The sequence below is a fragment of the Artibeus jamaicensis genome, unplaced genomic scaffold (genome assembly GCF_021234435.1).
Source record: "Artibeus jamaicensis isolate MK-2021 breed Jamaican fruit bat unplaced genomic scaffold, CSHL_Jam_final contig_415, whole genome shotgun sequence".
In the NCBI taxonomy this organism is placed as follows: domain Eukaryota; kingdom Metazoa; phylum Chordata; class Mammalia; order Chiroptera; family Phyllostomidae; genus Artibeus; species Artibeus jamaicensis.
The window spans coordinates 35,766,272-35,782,248 of NW_026521823.1; the positions used below are offsets into that span (position 1 = coordinate 35,766,272).

Consider the following 15,977-nt stretch of genomic DNA (forward strand, 5'->3'; position numbering starts at 1 on the left):
AAGGGAAGGTTAGTTCAAGACACACCTACTTGAGCTAGAGGAAGATACAGAATGTTGGTATTAAAACTGCAGATGAATTTTGGAAATAATCATGCTAGTGAATATGGAAACATACCGGTGAGTCTGAGAAAAATACATTTCCAAAGTAATACGCACTTTTTGACCACGTATAAACTTGGTCAAGCAATAACCAAGGTGTTTTTTTAAATTCCTCTCCCTTTTAGAAACATGTAGGAGGAAACAAAGATTATGAATCAGTATTTCATAGGCTTTACTACATGAGTGTTCTACATTTACTAGATCGGAATCATGAGCAATTAGAGAGAATATTATGAGCTCAAGGACACTTTCACAGAAATAAAAGTTTAACCTGTTCTCTGTAATTAGGTTTCTATGGTGATCTCTCATATTTTTGTATGGCTTGCGAAAGAGAGGATCTGTATGGATTTAATTTTCATCAAGCAAAAACAATCAGGGAAGTTTAATGAACTTTCATATTTCAGAATTGATTTGCGCAACTAACATAGTCTTGTATATGATCAATTAATTTTGCTCAAATGATATTTGTCAGTGACTTTTTAAAGTTTTATTCTAAAGATATCTTAATCCTGTGTTGTCTTTCTCTAACAGCCCACTTTTCCTGTAGGTCCCGCAATAGGGACAAACACGGCGATTAGCTTTGCTCCTTACCTAGCACCTGTCACCCCTGGAGTCGGGTTAGTCCCCACGGAAATTCTACCCACCACACCTGTCATTGTTCCTGGAAGCCCACCCGTCACTGTCCCGGGCTCAACCACGACTCAAAAACTTCTCAGGACTGACAAGCTGGAGGTACTTCGATTTTACTTGTGGTTTGAAATGCATTGGTAGTAGAAGTGCACGTCTTGGAAGAGGAGGCCTGTCAGATATTACACACACATTCACCTAAAAGCCATGCAATCAGGATTCTTTGGTTTGAATTTAAGGCCAAGTGTAAAGGAAATTAGTCTGTGGGAAAAGAATATGTTTCATAAAAAAAATCAGCTGTTTGGGGGGCAAAAGACTAACAATCAATGGATCATTGAATCAATAACTATACAAGCCACAACTGTGTCTCTTGAAGGCGTTTGGCTGTGCTAGGCATTATTAACCTTGGCTGGACTCTGGATAGGTCATAGAAAGGGCAAGTCAGAAGCCCAGAAGCCATGGCAATGATGGCACTCAGGAATGAGGGCGGGAGTAAGTATGATATGACTATTGACCATTGGTGTGATGGTATTTCAATATTTTAAGAACTGTTACATCTGCACTGCCATGTTCAGACTATCAGCCCTGGTTGTTTGGTAACAAAGGGGAATTGGACGTTGGGAAAATTTGCCATTTGAGATAGTTTCTTTAACTTAAATTTAAGTGGGCTATAAAAGTCAAGAAAACAAGCACATATATTTAGAAAATATAATTCTTAGATCATGAGTCAAGCCAACCTGTCTATACTTTACTCGGTAGAATTTCTCTTTCATCAGAAAAGAGAATTCATCTATTTATCTTAACTACTATGTCCCATGGTATTTAATAGAGCATTTTACATGGGTGTGTGCAGATTTTAATAGGTCTTTCAAAGAGCTCCTTTAACTCCACTGCCAAGTAAAGTTGTTAGATGATACATGTATGGTTAGGATGTGTACTGAGGTTTATGTTGAATCCTCTGAGAATGTTCTTTCAAATGTGCCTTTGTTTAAATAGTGACCCGGTAAATCTTGAGGACCATACAATGTTGCTGTCCAATATCAGCTTCTATCCACAGTACATGGATCTCAAAATGAAAAGACTATAAATTCTAATCGCTGCTGTTTTGATGTAGCATCTCCCTGTGAATGTCGAACAGACCTTGCAAGGGACTAGAAAAGTGTGTTGAGCTCCACCTGCTGGTCCCATGGAGACTTAGGGTTCAGTGACTGTGCGGTTTCGAAAACAAATTAAATCAGCTGAGCAGGGAACAAGCTGTCCTTCCCAACAGGACTGGTGGACAAAGATATATGAAAAAAAATGATTCACGATGACTTCAGCAGAGCATCTCTCAGTTTGTGTCAAACCCAGAATGAGGTCGGCCACACGCAGAGACCCCCGGCAAATGCTTGATGGCGGGTCTGCACCTCTGAGGCCGTCTCAGGCTGAAGTCCTTCTGTTTCCAGAAGGAGGCTGACTCAGAGTCTGTGGGAACATCTTAGTCATCTTTATCTTGTCCATTTCATGAGCTAAAGATGGAGGGTTGGCTAATATTCAAAGCAGGAAGAAGCAATTGACAATTCTGTGATCTATCTGTTTACTCTTCAAACCTGCTCGGCCGCTGGGCAGTGAAATAATCTCCCAAGTATGTTCGACTTTCACAGGATTGAATGTCATGCCCGTGAACCTTCATATAACATCACCAATGATCCAGATGGGAACCACAGCTGAAATACCCTTATATCCGCTTTGTGGTGGGAACCTAAAAAGAAAATAACGTAAAATGTCACTAGTAATTCTTCCCTGCTAACGATATTTGCAAATATAAGTTTTATGCATTTGTGTTAGTCATGTTATTTCTTCTTACCAATATCCAGGGCAAAAATTAAGAATATTCTCCAAATTCTAATGCAGACTTTCTTTGTACAATAAACCCTTGATTCACCAGAATTTTCAGAGCATGAAGCATTCCAGTTACTTGAGAATTCGGGATTAAGGAATTTAAAAACATAATAACAACAACACACCCACACTTCAAACTGTATTCTACTTCCCTTCATGTATTTCTTTTCCTTTATCTTTTCCCGTACTTCTCTTTTTATCTTTCTTAAATATGTTTTTTTCCTGTGCTATCAAAGCTTCAGTGAAAAGTTTTGGTGTCTTAGATATTGTAGTTCTTCTGATTTATGATTATAAGTGTGAGGTATGTTTGCAGAGCAGGGGAGACCTAGGGGAAAACAGGAGTGTTCAGACCAACCCCAATCTCTTTCCCAACCTCAGGGAGGAGGGACAAGCTTGTCACTCCCCCTGGTTCTTTTTCGAGTTGTACCACTATGACCTGGTAGCCTAAGCTATGGTGAAATTACCCCTCCTTGCAAAAGCCCTATGGCACCCTGGAACTGTCGGAGTAGGAGAATATTTGCATATATATATATGCAAATGTCCGGATTATTTATTTATGTACATGGGCTTATATTATATATAAAACGTGTATCTATCCCACAGACAATGGAGGCCCTCCCTGTCAATTTTTCTTTGTTGTTTTAGCTAAACTGCAGATTCTGCCTTATTTTTCTCAATATCAAATCTCAACCCAGAAAAGAGGGTGATGCAAAACTCAGAAGAGTGTTTATTAGGAATTCTGGCGACTTGAGTTCTGGATAATCAAGTGTTTATTGTACATGGCACCCAAGCCACCATCAAAAGAAAGAAAAAGAATTAATTGAAATTAAAACGACAACGGAAACACCACCTTGCTGAGGCGGTGCTTAGGCGGCCACCAGGCCTTCTTCTGCATTGTCTGCTCTTGTCCCCCGTGTGTCCCAGGTCTGCAGGGAGTTCCAGCGAGGAAACTGTGCCCGCGGAGAGACCGACTGCCGCTTTGCACACCCCGCGGACAGCACGATGATCGACACGAACGACAACACCGTAACCGTTTGTATGGATTACATAAAGGGGCGTTGCATGAGGGAGAAATGCAAATATTTTCACCCTCCTGCACACTTGCAGGCCAAAATCAAAGCTGCGCAGCACCAAGCCAACCAAGCCGCAGTGGCCGCCCAGGCAGCCGCGGCGGCGGCCACGGTCATGGTAAGTGGGGCGCTCCCGCCCTCCCCTTCCTTCTGCGCGAGCCCGGGAGGCGCGCACCGCGGACTTAGGCGCTCTCGGAAACGGTTGGGAAATAGGGAAGGCTGCTCTTCCTGCTGCTCCGCTGCCTAAGTTCTGTGGTTGTTTTCCCCGTTTTGTTTCGTTTCCTTTTGTTTTCCCCTCCTTCCCCTCTTCAGCACAATAAGTAAATTCCTGGGGCGCAGGGAAGCAAAGGCGAGGGGCCAGCGCCCTCCCCACGTCCAGGGGGACCAAGAGGCGCTTGGGCTCTTCCCCAGCGCGGGGCTCAGGGGCCTAGTCCCGAACGGGAAGGTGGGCTCCAGTTTAAGGGAGTGGAAAATGGAGCTGGAGCGCTGCGGCTGAGCAAAGGACCGCAGTCCTTCCCAGGGCAACACCTGAGACGCTAGTAGGACCTGTCGCTGTCAGCGAGGAACTTTTCCCAAGCCCTGGTTTTCTCCTCTTCCTTCACTCACTGCAAGGACGATGCCCCAAACTTTCTCTCCTTGTAAGAAATTGCATGCAGAATATCAAGTCATGAGACAGATGAAGATGGAGCTGGACTGAGTGATGCTTAAAAAAAAAAAAGCAAGCCCTGTAACGCAGTCTGGAGAACTTGGGCCCCTGTACTGCCTCTAGAGACCAGCCGCAGGCTCCTCATGGCAGCGTGAGGGCCAGTTGTAGTAGCTTCAGCCCCCCAGGCCCTACCGCAGACCTTTGGGATCAGAATTCAAGTTTTAAATTAACCCCAGGTGTTTTGTACCACTTCACCTTTGAACAGCACTTGCCCAGAGAGAACACTGATCCTCAAACTCAGCTGTATTTTGAAATTATCCGAAGGCGTCTTGGAAGGTTCAGACACGAGTCCCTTCTGCCAGAGTTGTTTACTTAACTGGTTTGGATGTGGCCTGGGCTGTGGCCTTGTTTTGGAAGCTGCTTCCAACATGTGGCCAAGTTGGAGAACCCCTGTGCTAGGTTTTAGAAGTTTCTAATAATTCGTTATAATACGAGACCTCTGGCTTATCAGCAGTCTATGTGAATATACGTGAGGCACTGTGCATTCACCATTTGATGAGACCTGCCGCGTTGCTGGGCAGAATAAATCAGTTAGGCAGACAGGACGGAAATGCGTAACGGGGTCCACTGGGGTGTGGACTACTCAGTGACCAGTCCTTCCTTGGGAAAGACGGAGAACCCTTTCAGGATGAAAGGTAGAGTTTACAGCACACCGTTCTAACTAGCAACTGCCACCTCGGACATCATTAACTGACCAAAATGCAAGAGTAGTCGTTATACAAATAAGTCCATTCTATTCAACATTCTTTCCGCTGATGTTTATGAGGGACTGGCTCCATGATGAGCAACAGGGGTGCGGGGATGAAGGCACAGAGCTGCCCTGTGTGACCGCCACTCAGCGTGGCATGTGTGGTCACAGAGGCCTTTCCCATCCGAGGCTCATTTCCAAGGATCTTGAGGACCAGGTCCTTCATCGCTCATTATTTCTTCTCAGAATCCCTGTCCACTCGGTGCTGTCTCCTCCTGTCCTTTTCCTCCTGATGTCACGGGACACAACGGTGATTTTTCAGAATGCGTGACTTCTCCATATCTTCGGATGTATGCATCCAATATAAGAGAGTCAGCACAATACAGAGAAACTCTCCCCGCATCTTTTTGTTGTTGTTGTTCTAGTAAAAGAGTGGTTTTCAAAACCAGTTCTAGTTAGGACTGGAGATGCTGAGAAGTGACAGTAATTTGGTTACTTAATGCTGGGAAAACGAAATTCCTGTAGAGAGCCAGTGAGGTCTTTTATTCACTCCACCAGTGCGGACTCCATCTTTCCATCCACTGGGTGAAGATCTCCTCCTGTGAGAAGCTAATCTTTTCATCATAACCATTCTCCGAGCCAGCGCCCATGTGTGCTAACTGGGCTGTTGATTGCTGGCACAAAGAACACATTTTTCCGTTGAGTTGGCATTATAAATTATCTCTAGGTGTCAAAGATATCCCCATCTTGAGGATGCCAGCTGCCAGGGACAAAAACCCAACTTCAGTTGCTTAAATGAGGAGCTGAACTGTGCTAGACCCTGTAGTGTCCTCCGAAGAGCAAGGCGATGACATAGGGCTCAGGGGTGCCTCGCCCCAAAGACTGGAAAACCAGTAGATACCCCGTGTTCCCTTTCCTGTTTCTCTCGGCATAGCAGCTCCGTTCTCTAAGATCAGTGTGTCCATGCCGAGCTGACTATGGCTTTGCACACCTTATGTCTTTGAAGGAACAGTGAGCCCACTCTGTGTAAAGAGTGGACAGTCTGGGTTGAAGCGGGAAAGAGAAGAAATGCCATTTACCCAAGCAGGCCGTTCTCCAGTCTGTGATCTTTAAATCAAGACCATACTCTCCCAGGCGGCTTTCTGCTTGTTCTCACATCACACTCAACAAGCTGCCCGCAGGTTACTGCAGTGGGTGTCCGTATATCTAGTTACCATAGTTTCCCGGATTGCTACACCGTGCCCAAATTTGGGCTTCCAACATTGCGGGGAATCTGGCAGCATCATCAAAGATGCCCCAAAGGAACGCAGGTTAGAACAAAAGCCAGCTTCTTCCTGACGGTGACATGCCAATTACTGAGCCTGTCTTGTCTTTGCGGTGACGTGAGAGTCTCGTTGGAAACCAGCCTAGGTGCATTGGGTAAAGTCGAAGTGTTCTTACTCCAGAAGCCAGATTACTCAGCACACTGAAAAAAAAAACCCTATTATTTTATTTCCTTATTTAAAAGAGCAAATGGAGGAATGGTTGCAGTCAGGAGATATCAATATTCCATTCACCCGAGTTCCATATCAGGACACACAGAATTTCTGCAGTGCAATTTTTATTACTGTAAACCCCATCTTTTCATTAATTGGACCCTGAAGATGAATTTAAAGCTTTGATTCCAGGAAAAGAGACATTTATTTCCATTAGAGCTTTTTTTTTTTACAATGCCTCTTAAACACATGAGCATCAACTTCGCCAGAATTTTTAAAATGTGAAAATAAGGCAGACAGAGCTTCTCTTCGGTGACTGTCCCCCACGGGGTGTCCGATCTTCGAGCAAGCCGTCTTTCTTCCCACACCCAACAGTGGGGCTCCTCAAGGAGACCCTGTTCTGTAGCACACGAACGAGAGTTCTGAATTCCGTCCTGCCTGCCCGCATCCTTTCATTCGGTGTTACAGAGGCGGCTCTGATGATTGCTGCCAGGGTGTCCTGAGTCCTCAGCTTTGGTCTTTGCCTGTCATGCCTGGCTCGGGTCCTTCGTCCATTGCCTCAGCCCACAGCTGGGCGGTTCCTTGGCCCAGAAAAAAGAATTTGGCTGCTTGTACACAAGCTGGAGGAGGCCCAGAGGGGGCAGAGGATAAAATATACACGTATATATTGGTAAAGCCAGCAAGAATGAATGCACATAATAGAAGCTCAACTAAAGACAACCTCTTTCTAGGCACAGATGCCTAAGGAAGCTCCCAGGAGGCACTGGATTTGGTGATCTCTCTAGTGTGTTCTAAGCCTGAAGATCCGGCAATATAACTAAATAACACCAGTCACATAGCACCCTCTCAATCAGAGCATCTGTACTACAGCACCGCATGGTGACACAATTACTCATCCATGCAGATTTCTTAACACTGTCTACTCATGTGCCTCAGAGTACGAGGTATGTCAGGTAGTGATAGGTATGCTTGCTCCTCCCAGATCCCAGGGTTTCTTTCAAAAGACAAGATATTGGCGTGTAGGAAAGGTAACTGTGGAGGGTAGGGAAGGAGGCGCTTCATTGTGCAACCCTGGTCAGAGCGCCGAGTGTCTTTACATTCCCAGGTTATTATGACGTCTACGAAAACTAAGTTTCAGAAAACGAAGATCAGAAGAAAAAGAAAACGTTAACCTTCCAGGTGATTATCCGAAGGAGAACTATTTCCTGTTTCCTTCTCTACATGGAGACGTCATCAAATGCTCCCTTTGTTAAGTCAGAATTTTGTTTATAAACGTCAGCCTTTGGAGACATAGTGGCTCTTCTAGTCAGCACATCAGAAAAGATCACGCCAGGAGCGGATGTGTTCTGCGGCTGGCGAGGACTGAACACGAGAAGGGGAGCATCGAGGCGGACACAACTTGGGCTCTCACCATCCGGTTCATGTTCTCAGTGTCTTCACTGAGAGCAGGCTATGTTCCCTCACACCATTGGCACCCGCTAACTCAAGCCAAAGAAAAGGCATTACTTAGCAATACAAATCTACACAGGAATGAAAGATGTCAAAAAAAAAAGGGGGCATCATGGGAGTTACATGATGGAGCCCTAATATCTGGGGAAAGAATATTTAGTATAAAGAAGCTCTCTTGCCGTGGAGTTTGTCGGTTTATAACAATGTTCACAGTTCTACTTCTGAAACCATGGTTTCGTAATATTTGATGGTCTTCACTGGCCACTCTACCCTTCTCAACGTACAGTCCTTTCCACTTTCTTTCAAGCCCCCACGCCCTGCCAACCATTGCTCTTCTATGAAATGATTTCCATCATTTTTATACTTCTGATCCTGAATCATCAAATGAGGATTGACAACCCATTATTTTCCAAGGAAAATATCATTGACTGTTTCCCATTTTGAGGGTTTAGTACTATTCCATTTTATCTCAAATGCCATAGTTCTAATTAAGAGTTTTAGAATATAACATTTGTATTTACTATACAAACCTTAGGGATTTACTTATTGTGCTAAATGTAAAAAAGGGGTATTTCATTTTTTTATTTGCATTGGAGCTATTCTTTCAAATTTCTTTATTTTCACAGAATTTTCATCACAGAATTTTTAGGTTTCTTACAATTATCCAGGAATAGGAAAATTTTTCAGTGTGGTCTCAATCAATCAATATTTGTCATTATTTCAGCTGTCTAAATGAAACTATTTGCCCAAAAGTATGGTTATAAATTAAAGATATTATTTTATTTCTATTATTTCAAGCAGTACTTTGCCATTTTTCAGCTGTTTTTATTTTTAGTTACTGTACTTGTTCTAGACAAGAGTTCCACATCTCATTTACTGGGTTGGTCACTGATTGTAGCTAAAAGTACAAATAGGATTATTAAATATAAAATATTTTGATATCTGAGGACACTAAATACCTTTTTAAAGGGTATTTTATTAGCATGATCCGGTAAGTTGTTTGAAGTAAATTGAATTCTAATTTCAAATGTAGTGGAAAACCTAGAATGGATGATAAGTTAGTCATTAGTAACAATATAACGGAATAAAAGTAGACAATTTGAGAACCTTCTGTTCCAATTCAAACCTGGCTAAGTTTGGAGCCTTACTCCACATTGCCAAATCCAAGCTAGCAGAGTGAAGAGAAGAACTGAGACAATTATCCACATGATTCAGACAAAAAATGAAGATCCAAACCCAAACAGTTTTGCCTAAATAATCTTGTGTTTGAATATTTTTTGCCTGAATTTTTTTGTCTCAGTTTGCCACTTCATTTTGTTAGGCTATAGATCTTCATTAAAAATTAATAAAATTTAAGATATTCTCTTTTTTCCAACTTGGATCTTATGTACTCAGCACACTGACTATTTTATATTTGAAAACTAACTTATCAGAAGTTCTCCAATTCTATGGCCCTTAAGAGTTTTGCATTTTTTCTGAAGCAATATAAAAAATGCTTATGGTGTGTATGCAAGCTGCTGTTTTGATTAACTTTCCTGAATTTCAAACATCTATATTTTACTCTTTTATATGCTTTTAACTAAGGTATAGTAGATGCATTTTTGCTTCAATACTAATTTAAGGTGTAATATTCATTTCTTTAGAGAACATTTTTGTTGTTGTGCATGCCTAGTGTTTTGTACGTTGTATATTGCATTCAGAATATTTTTTTCCTTCTCACCTATCCACAATGCAATGCCGTTCCCATGATGCACCTCTGCTTGCTGTTTACCTGTATGTTAATTCGCTTGAATCCCATTGGCCCACTGCCATCATGTGCTCGCTGCCTGTTATTAAAAGACTCAGTCGACTGCCAAAGCAATGAAGCGACCTCTCGAAGCATCTGTAGACCTGGTACTTTGACCTTTCACCTTTCGCTTTGCATGTAGCTTTTCAGAGACCCATCAGAGATTTGTATTACTTGTAAAATACTGGTTGGAAAATATCATTATTAAGTAATGAAAAAATCCAATAAGGTGTTTAGCCATCTCATTTTCATATGTAATATGTAAAATAAATTAATCCTAACAAATTTTAATACCTTTTCCAAAAGAGTGAAGCAAATTTAAATTACTTGGCTCAGAAAATGCTCATTATAAATTTTATTAACATTTAAATTTGAGACATTATCGTTTCGTTAAAGAAAAGGATAGGTATTAATAATAACACAAATGCTTCTTTCCCTCCTTAGACTAGTGTAACTCATTTTAAAAGCTGAAGCCATTTTTTTGTTGTTGTTGTTGCTTGATAGTTTTTCTTTTCCTTAGTTGAGATGCTACTGTCTGGGTGACAGAAATCATGCTTTCGCTCTCAATAACAAATTCGCCCTCACTCAACATTGCCGCTGTTTAAGTTCAGGTGCATGGCAGGGGCGTCTCCTTAGCTGTTGTTTTTAAAAAGAATGTTGCAATTGATGATCTCTTGGACACTGAAGATGGATCTACATGGAGTTATACACACCTTATCCACTTCTTCACCTGCAGGCCTTTCCTCCCGGTGCTCTCCACCCTTTACCAAAGAGACAAGCACTTGACAAAAGCAGCGGTGCCAGCGCGGTCTTCAGCCCCAGCGTCTTGCACTACCAGCAGGCTCTGACCAGCGCGCAGCTACAGCAGCACACGGGCTTCATCCCCACAGGTACGGCCCTGGCCCTTCCGAGTCCTGTGTCCATGTGCCCTTCCGGTCATGTGCTTTCTTCTCATTCCTCTAAGCTGTTTGGTGGCCTCTAGTTTGCTTTGAAAGGTACAATAAATAAAACCTGAAACTCATCATTGTCCTAGCTAGCTAGATGTATTTACCTTGGCTCGGAATGATAGCTAAAGACTGGTAGGAGATTCTAAAGCCAAATATTTTATCCGGTGAAGTGACAGAATAAACCCAGGAGAAGCACTTTAGGCCTTTTAGTTTCTCGTGTTTACAGACACCGTGTACAATTGTTTATGTAAATAAGACCTTTTATGTATGACAATCGAAATTTGTCATTAACCCTGAATGACCTAAAGAACGCAATTCCTGTAAATACTAACCTTTTCTTTTCTATTCCTATTCAGAGCACTAAAACAAAATGAGGCTATTCAAATTAAAGCAACCCTCTCCTCCTATTTTTACATCCATTCTATGTCTCACCGTTCTTCTCAACTTCCACTGAGTTTACAAGTACAGAGAGCACTTTTCCTTGGCTCCTAAGCCAATGCCTGATAATATAGATGCTAAGATGCATTAACTCTATCATTCCACTAAAAAATGAATTCTATGAATCACAGAATCTTGACGTTTAATGAATCTCAAAGATTCTTCGTGATCTCCTCATCCAGTTGATTGTTTTACAGATGAGAAAACTGAGGCCCCCCCAAATGTGAAGTGACTCCCCAGGTTGGCACAGCTAATGAGAAAATACTTGGAACCTAGTTTTCCTCTGACCAGTCCAATACGAAGGGCACGACCCCCTGGTCCTCCCTCTGTCTGTGGGGCCCACAGAGTCTTCCTTTAAAGCTTTTCATAAAACATAAGATCAAAGGGAAGAAACAAAAGTACGAGGCGTGTCTGCCCTCCTCCGCTCCTTTCCCAGCTCCCGGACCTCAGACTTATATCCACCACATACAAGCACAAGAGGTCACCAGAAATTGACCGTGGTTTTCACCTTTTAATGAAGCAGGGATAATAGTCTCATAATATTTTCCGGAGTGTCAAGAAATAAGAAAGAAAGGAAGAACCAGAGAGTGACATAGACCTTAGTGAGAAGACTATCTATTGGGCCCTGGGTTTCAAAGTCAAAACTTTCCCCTGATAGTAACTTAAAGGTAAATACAGATGAATAACATTTTGATCAAAAAGGACCTGTTGATCCTCAGCTACAGGGTTGGGTTTTTCGGGTTTATTATCCATGTTTTAAAAATTTCATAGCCTATCAAGGGTTAACATAGGAGGGAATTGAATAAATATCTTTATGGTATTCTTTGAATAAAATCTATACTTTGAAATGCATTATTAACCTGTTAGCAATATATATTATAGTGAAAACTATAAATTACAAGTAAAATGGTTCTTAGTACTTAGTTTTCTTATGTTAGTTCTGCCCTACTCTTCAAAACACTCATACACCTGTAGTAGCCTCTAACTCAGTACTTAGCAGGGCTTCACTTTTGTCCTGTGCAACCTTAATTAGTGACAGTCAGTGCAGTTATAGCACAGAGGCATATCAAATGGACTACCTTCCATCTGATAAACTAGAAGGTAAGCTTTACCTCGAGGTCCTGTGTGATTTCTCCAAGTGCCTTCTTTTCTAGACCTCGTCACTAGATAATTTAGAGGAAAAAAATCAGGGAAGGTTGTACTGAGGAGAAAAACATAAAGGGACAAGCCTGTTTTGGAATCCTGGGTGACGATGTCACTGCCATTCCTGGGGTTGTCTGTGAAATCCTAGCGCTAAGCCATGCAAGAGACCAAAGGCCTTGAACTCATGTCGGACCCTTCAATCCAATAGTGATGGAGCTGTTAAACCACTGAAAGAATCCTCATTTTCAAATAGTTCACTAGGAAACCACTTCAAGGCTTCCAAAGCAAGGACGAACATTCTTTGCTCAGCGACTTGATTATTGTTGACCAAAGGCATTGATTGTGCTGAGGGCCAGTTGGCTGAGCTCGCTGCCGATGGTTGTGCACTTCTGCCCTCTGCTGGATTACATAAGAACTGTTCAAGTGTGTCCAGCAACGCACAACTGAGTGGGCTTTGAGAGCCACGAAAGTGGGTGGTAGCTCACTTAATTATGCGAACCACAAGTGTTTCCTGCTATAACATGCTATAAATACTACAGTGAACAAACATGTGGATCTCGTGTGCTGAAATGGTATATCAGAGTTTTCACATGTTTCTCCTGAAGGAGGGAACAAAGACGACAATTTCATTAAAAGGAATTGCCACACTCTTCCCCCCACTTAAACCTACAGCATAAATTTCAGTGTTTATCTCGGCTCCAGTGGTTGTTTCAGGCTTTCTTTCTCACCAATCACATTTTCAGCCTCATATAAAATGATAACGACGATAATCATTCATCGTTAGTCCTTATTGTTTTAAACCTCGGCAAATTAAGTGATGGTGTTCAAAACTATTTTTTTTGGAACTTAGTAGATGGTGGACCCATTATTTTTAAACTGACAGATTTTGACTTTTCTATAAATACTTTAACAATTGCCATAAATATGAAACAAAGAGCATTTCATATTCCTCCAGAGGTTACCCTTTATGGACAGGTCTTTCAGAGTGAAGTTTTTGATGTGCTACAAAAAGTCTCCCATTGACACAACATGAATTTGGATTTTGGAAATTCTGCCTTCAGGCTGCAGAGATATTAACATTAAATATTATGCAGACAATGGGATTGTTGTCCCAAACCATGCTAAAATAATTATCATCTTGGTTGTGCCCTAGCACATTGGCAGTGGGTGGGAGTTTTCTTTATTTTTTCCTTTTTTGATAGAGATTATTTTAACCTAGTAGTTATACTTTTTCTTTGCTATGTTAGCAAAGCAGCAAAAGCCACACACACTTACAAAAGTAGCAGCACAGTAGGTCTTGGCATTTCTCTGACAGGTTGATTCCGAGTTACTGTAACTGTTCTTATAGCCATTCTCACATTATTCTTCAAAACAGTTCTGCCAGTGGCAGGCACAATTATTTGCATTTTGCAGATGGAAAAACTGAGGCTATGTTTATGTTGCCAAGAGGGATATATAATTAAGGGAATTGTCCAGATAATGCTGATCCACTGACTCTGGAGTTGAAATAATTTGTGCAGCTGAAGCGGAAAACATTTGAGAAGGCTTTGTCGATAAGAATTAGTGCCTTAGTGAGCTGCTTCAGCCAGTAAGAACAAAGATGGCCCACTGACTCCCTCCTCGATTTATGTTATTACATTGGAAATGTGGAATGAGTTAGGACAGGGGGAAGTGCTAGAACAAATATTGCCTAGTGATCAGAAACTATAATGTTACCTAAGGTGATCATACATCTTCATGAAAGATGCATCAGTATTTAGCGGAAACTATGTTTATATAAAACCATAACAAGATTTATGTATTCCGTTCGATCTGACGTACAGTTCTCGAACCTGTAGTATGTTCTGGGTTCCAGAGCCAGTAAAGGGAATACAGAGAAGTTCAGACTTAGGCGAAAACCAAATATAAGGCATAGCATGAAGGGCTACACTAAGGAGGAGCGGAGCTATTTGAGAGGGGAGGAGAAAGAGGCAGTATATTCAGCCATCAGCATGTGCAGTGACTGGTCAACATGGAGAAAGAAAGACTCCCCATAGAAGGAGAACTTCGCTTAGCACTTTGTAAGGAAGATTTTACCAGTGAGGGGAAAGCATCCCTGGTAGGGGAACCGCACGGGCTGGGAAGAGTGTATGGAGGAAGAGCAAGTTGTCCATGGGAGCTATAAAGTACTTACAGGCCTGGGGGGTGGAGGTGGGGAGATCGGAGTGGGATGAAAAGTCAGAGATGAGGCTTGAAAGCAAGATCAGACCCAGAATCTGCCATTAAGTCAGACAACTATGCATAACAAAAGCTATGTGTTTGCACGATTTATATCATTTTTAGGCCACGTACAGACCAGGGCTCATCAAATTAATATAGTGGAGCATTTCAGCCACATCCTGAACGGAAGCCAGTGTGACGGGTCCAATCCTAGTCCAGAATGGCTGCAGGAGCTGCTGTCCATGCTTTGCAACCCAGCGACATTCACATTCACGACACAGGAAAGCCCTCCAAGGAAGTCCCTCTATACGGGGATGCAAAAGAATGGCATGTAATTTTTAGAGGGATAACTTTGAATCCAGCTGTGGTTGACTTTAAAGTGAAGTCATTCACAGACTGGGTACTTCAGTCACTTTCAGGAACAAATGGCTTTCAAGACACTTTCACTAATGGCTGAGAACATTCATTCAACCAATTGGTCATCTACTCTGTGTCCCAGGACACACATAAATAAACCCTGCTCTCCCAAAGGACACAGCAGAGAAGGCACACGTGCATTCAATAAACACCCGCTCAGCATCCCCCAAGGCGGAGCAACATTCTGTGGGAAAGACCAATGTTCGAACATGTAACATTCGGGACCCTGGTCGGGCGTCCAGGTGGAAAGGCCTGATGAACAGGTAGATGGAAAGACCTGGCGCTTCAAGGAAAGAACTGGGCAGGCTGCATAATTCTGGTGGCCTGGAGCTCATAGATAGTTTGTAGATCCTGAACGGACTGATGAATGATCCAGCAGGGAAAGGTACAGAGTGAAAGGTGGAAAAGAACCAGAACGGAGTCCTAAGAAAAGAACTGTGCATGTTATGAGAAAATGTGAGGAAAGACTGGTTTCCTAGGGAGGGTGTGGCCAAGTGCTAAGTGTTACTGAGACTGGGGAACTGAGGTGCAGGTGCAAGGGCTCCCACTATTCTTTGGTGACGTGAGAGTGGAGAGGTAACAATGAAAGCCAAATTGGAGAGGATGGAAGAATACGGGGGGGCCAGGAAATGAAAATGTATGTGTAGGTAGCTTCCAGGAAGTAGGATTGTGAAGAAGATTTGAAGGGGTAGGGCTGGAGAAAATTAGAGCGTCAGGAACAGGATTTGGAGGTGTTGCTGTGTATGTTCTATGTTGGATGCATTAGCTTGTTTGCTAAACAATCCAGCAGTAGCCCCGTGAAAGAGCCCCTTTTTCTGACTGGTTAATGTTCGCCTGATTTAAATGTAGATCAGGCAACAAGTCTCCCTCGGGCGCGACCCATTCAGCAGAGAGACTGGAGAGTGCCAGACTCCAGATTCTTCATCTGGTATCTCAGACCGCAGTTCTGAAGCCTAAGTGGGTGCCCCTACGTGATGCCCGATCTTTAGTTATCTAAACCTTTACATTACTTTTTCATCCTCAGGAACTGAACCAAAAAGTAGAGAGCATTT

At 42.5% G+C, this 15,977-nt stretch overlaps 1 protein-coding gene across 6 annotated transcripts in view; it reads left to right on the plus strand.

The window, feature by feature from the left end:
• The window catches only part of MBNL2 (muscleblind like splicing regulator 2), a 148,459-nt gene that overhangs the window by 104,839 nt on the left and 27,643 nt on the right, over positions 1–15,977 (plus strand). For 3 of the 6 annotated variants that reach the window (XM_037132451.2, XM_037132453.2, XM_037132452.2), the window contains exons 4-7: positions 631–831; positions 3,532–3,795; positions 9,835–9,888; positions 10,518–10,671. In XM_037132451.2, coding sequence (XP_036988346.1) covers positions 631–831; positions 3,532–3,795; positions 9,835–9,888; positions 10,518–10,671 — 673 coding nt within the window. The remainder of the gene's footprint in view (positions 1–630; positions 832–3,531; positions 3,796–9,834; positions 9,889–10,517; positions 10,672–15,977) is intronic. The other 3 variants (XM_037132454.2, XM_037132456.2, XM_037132455.2) reach the window with 1 other exon arrangement.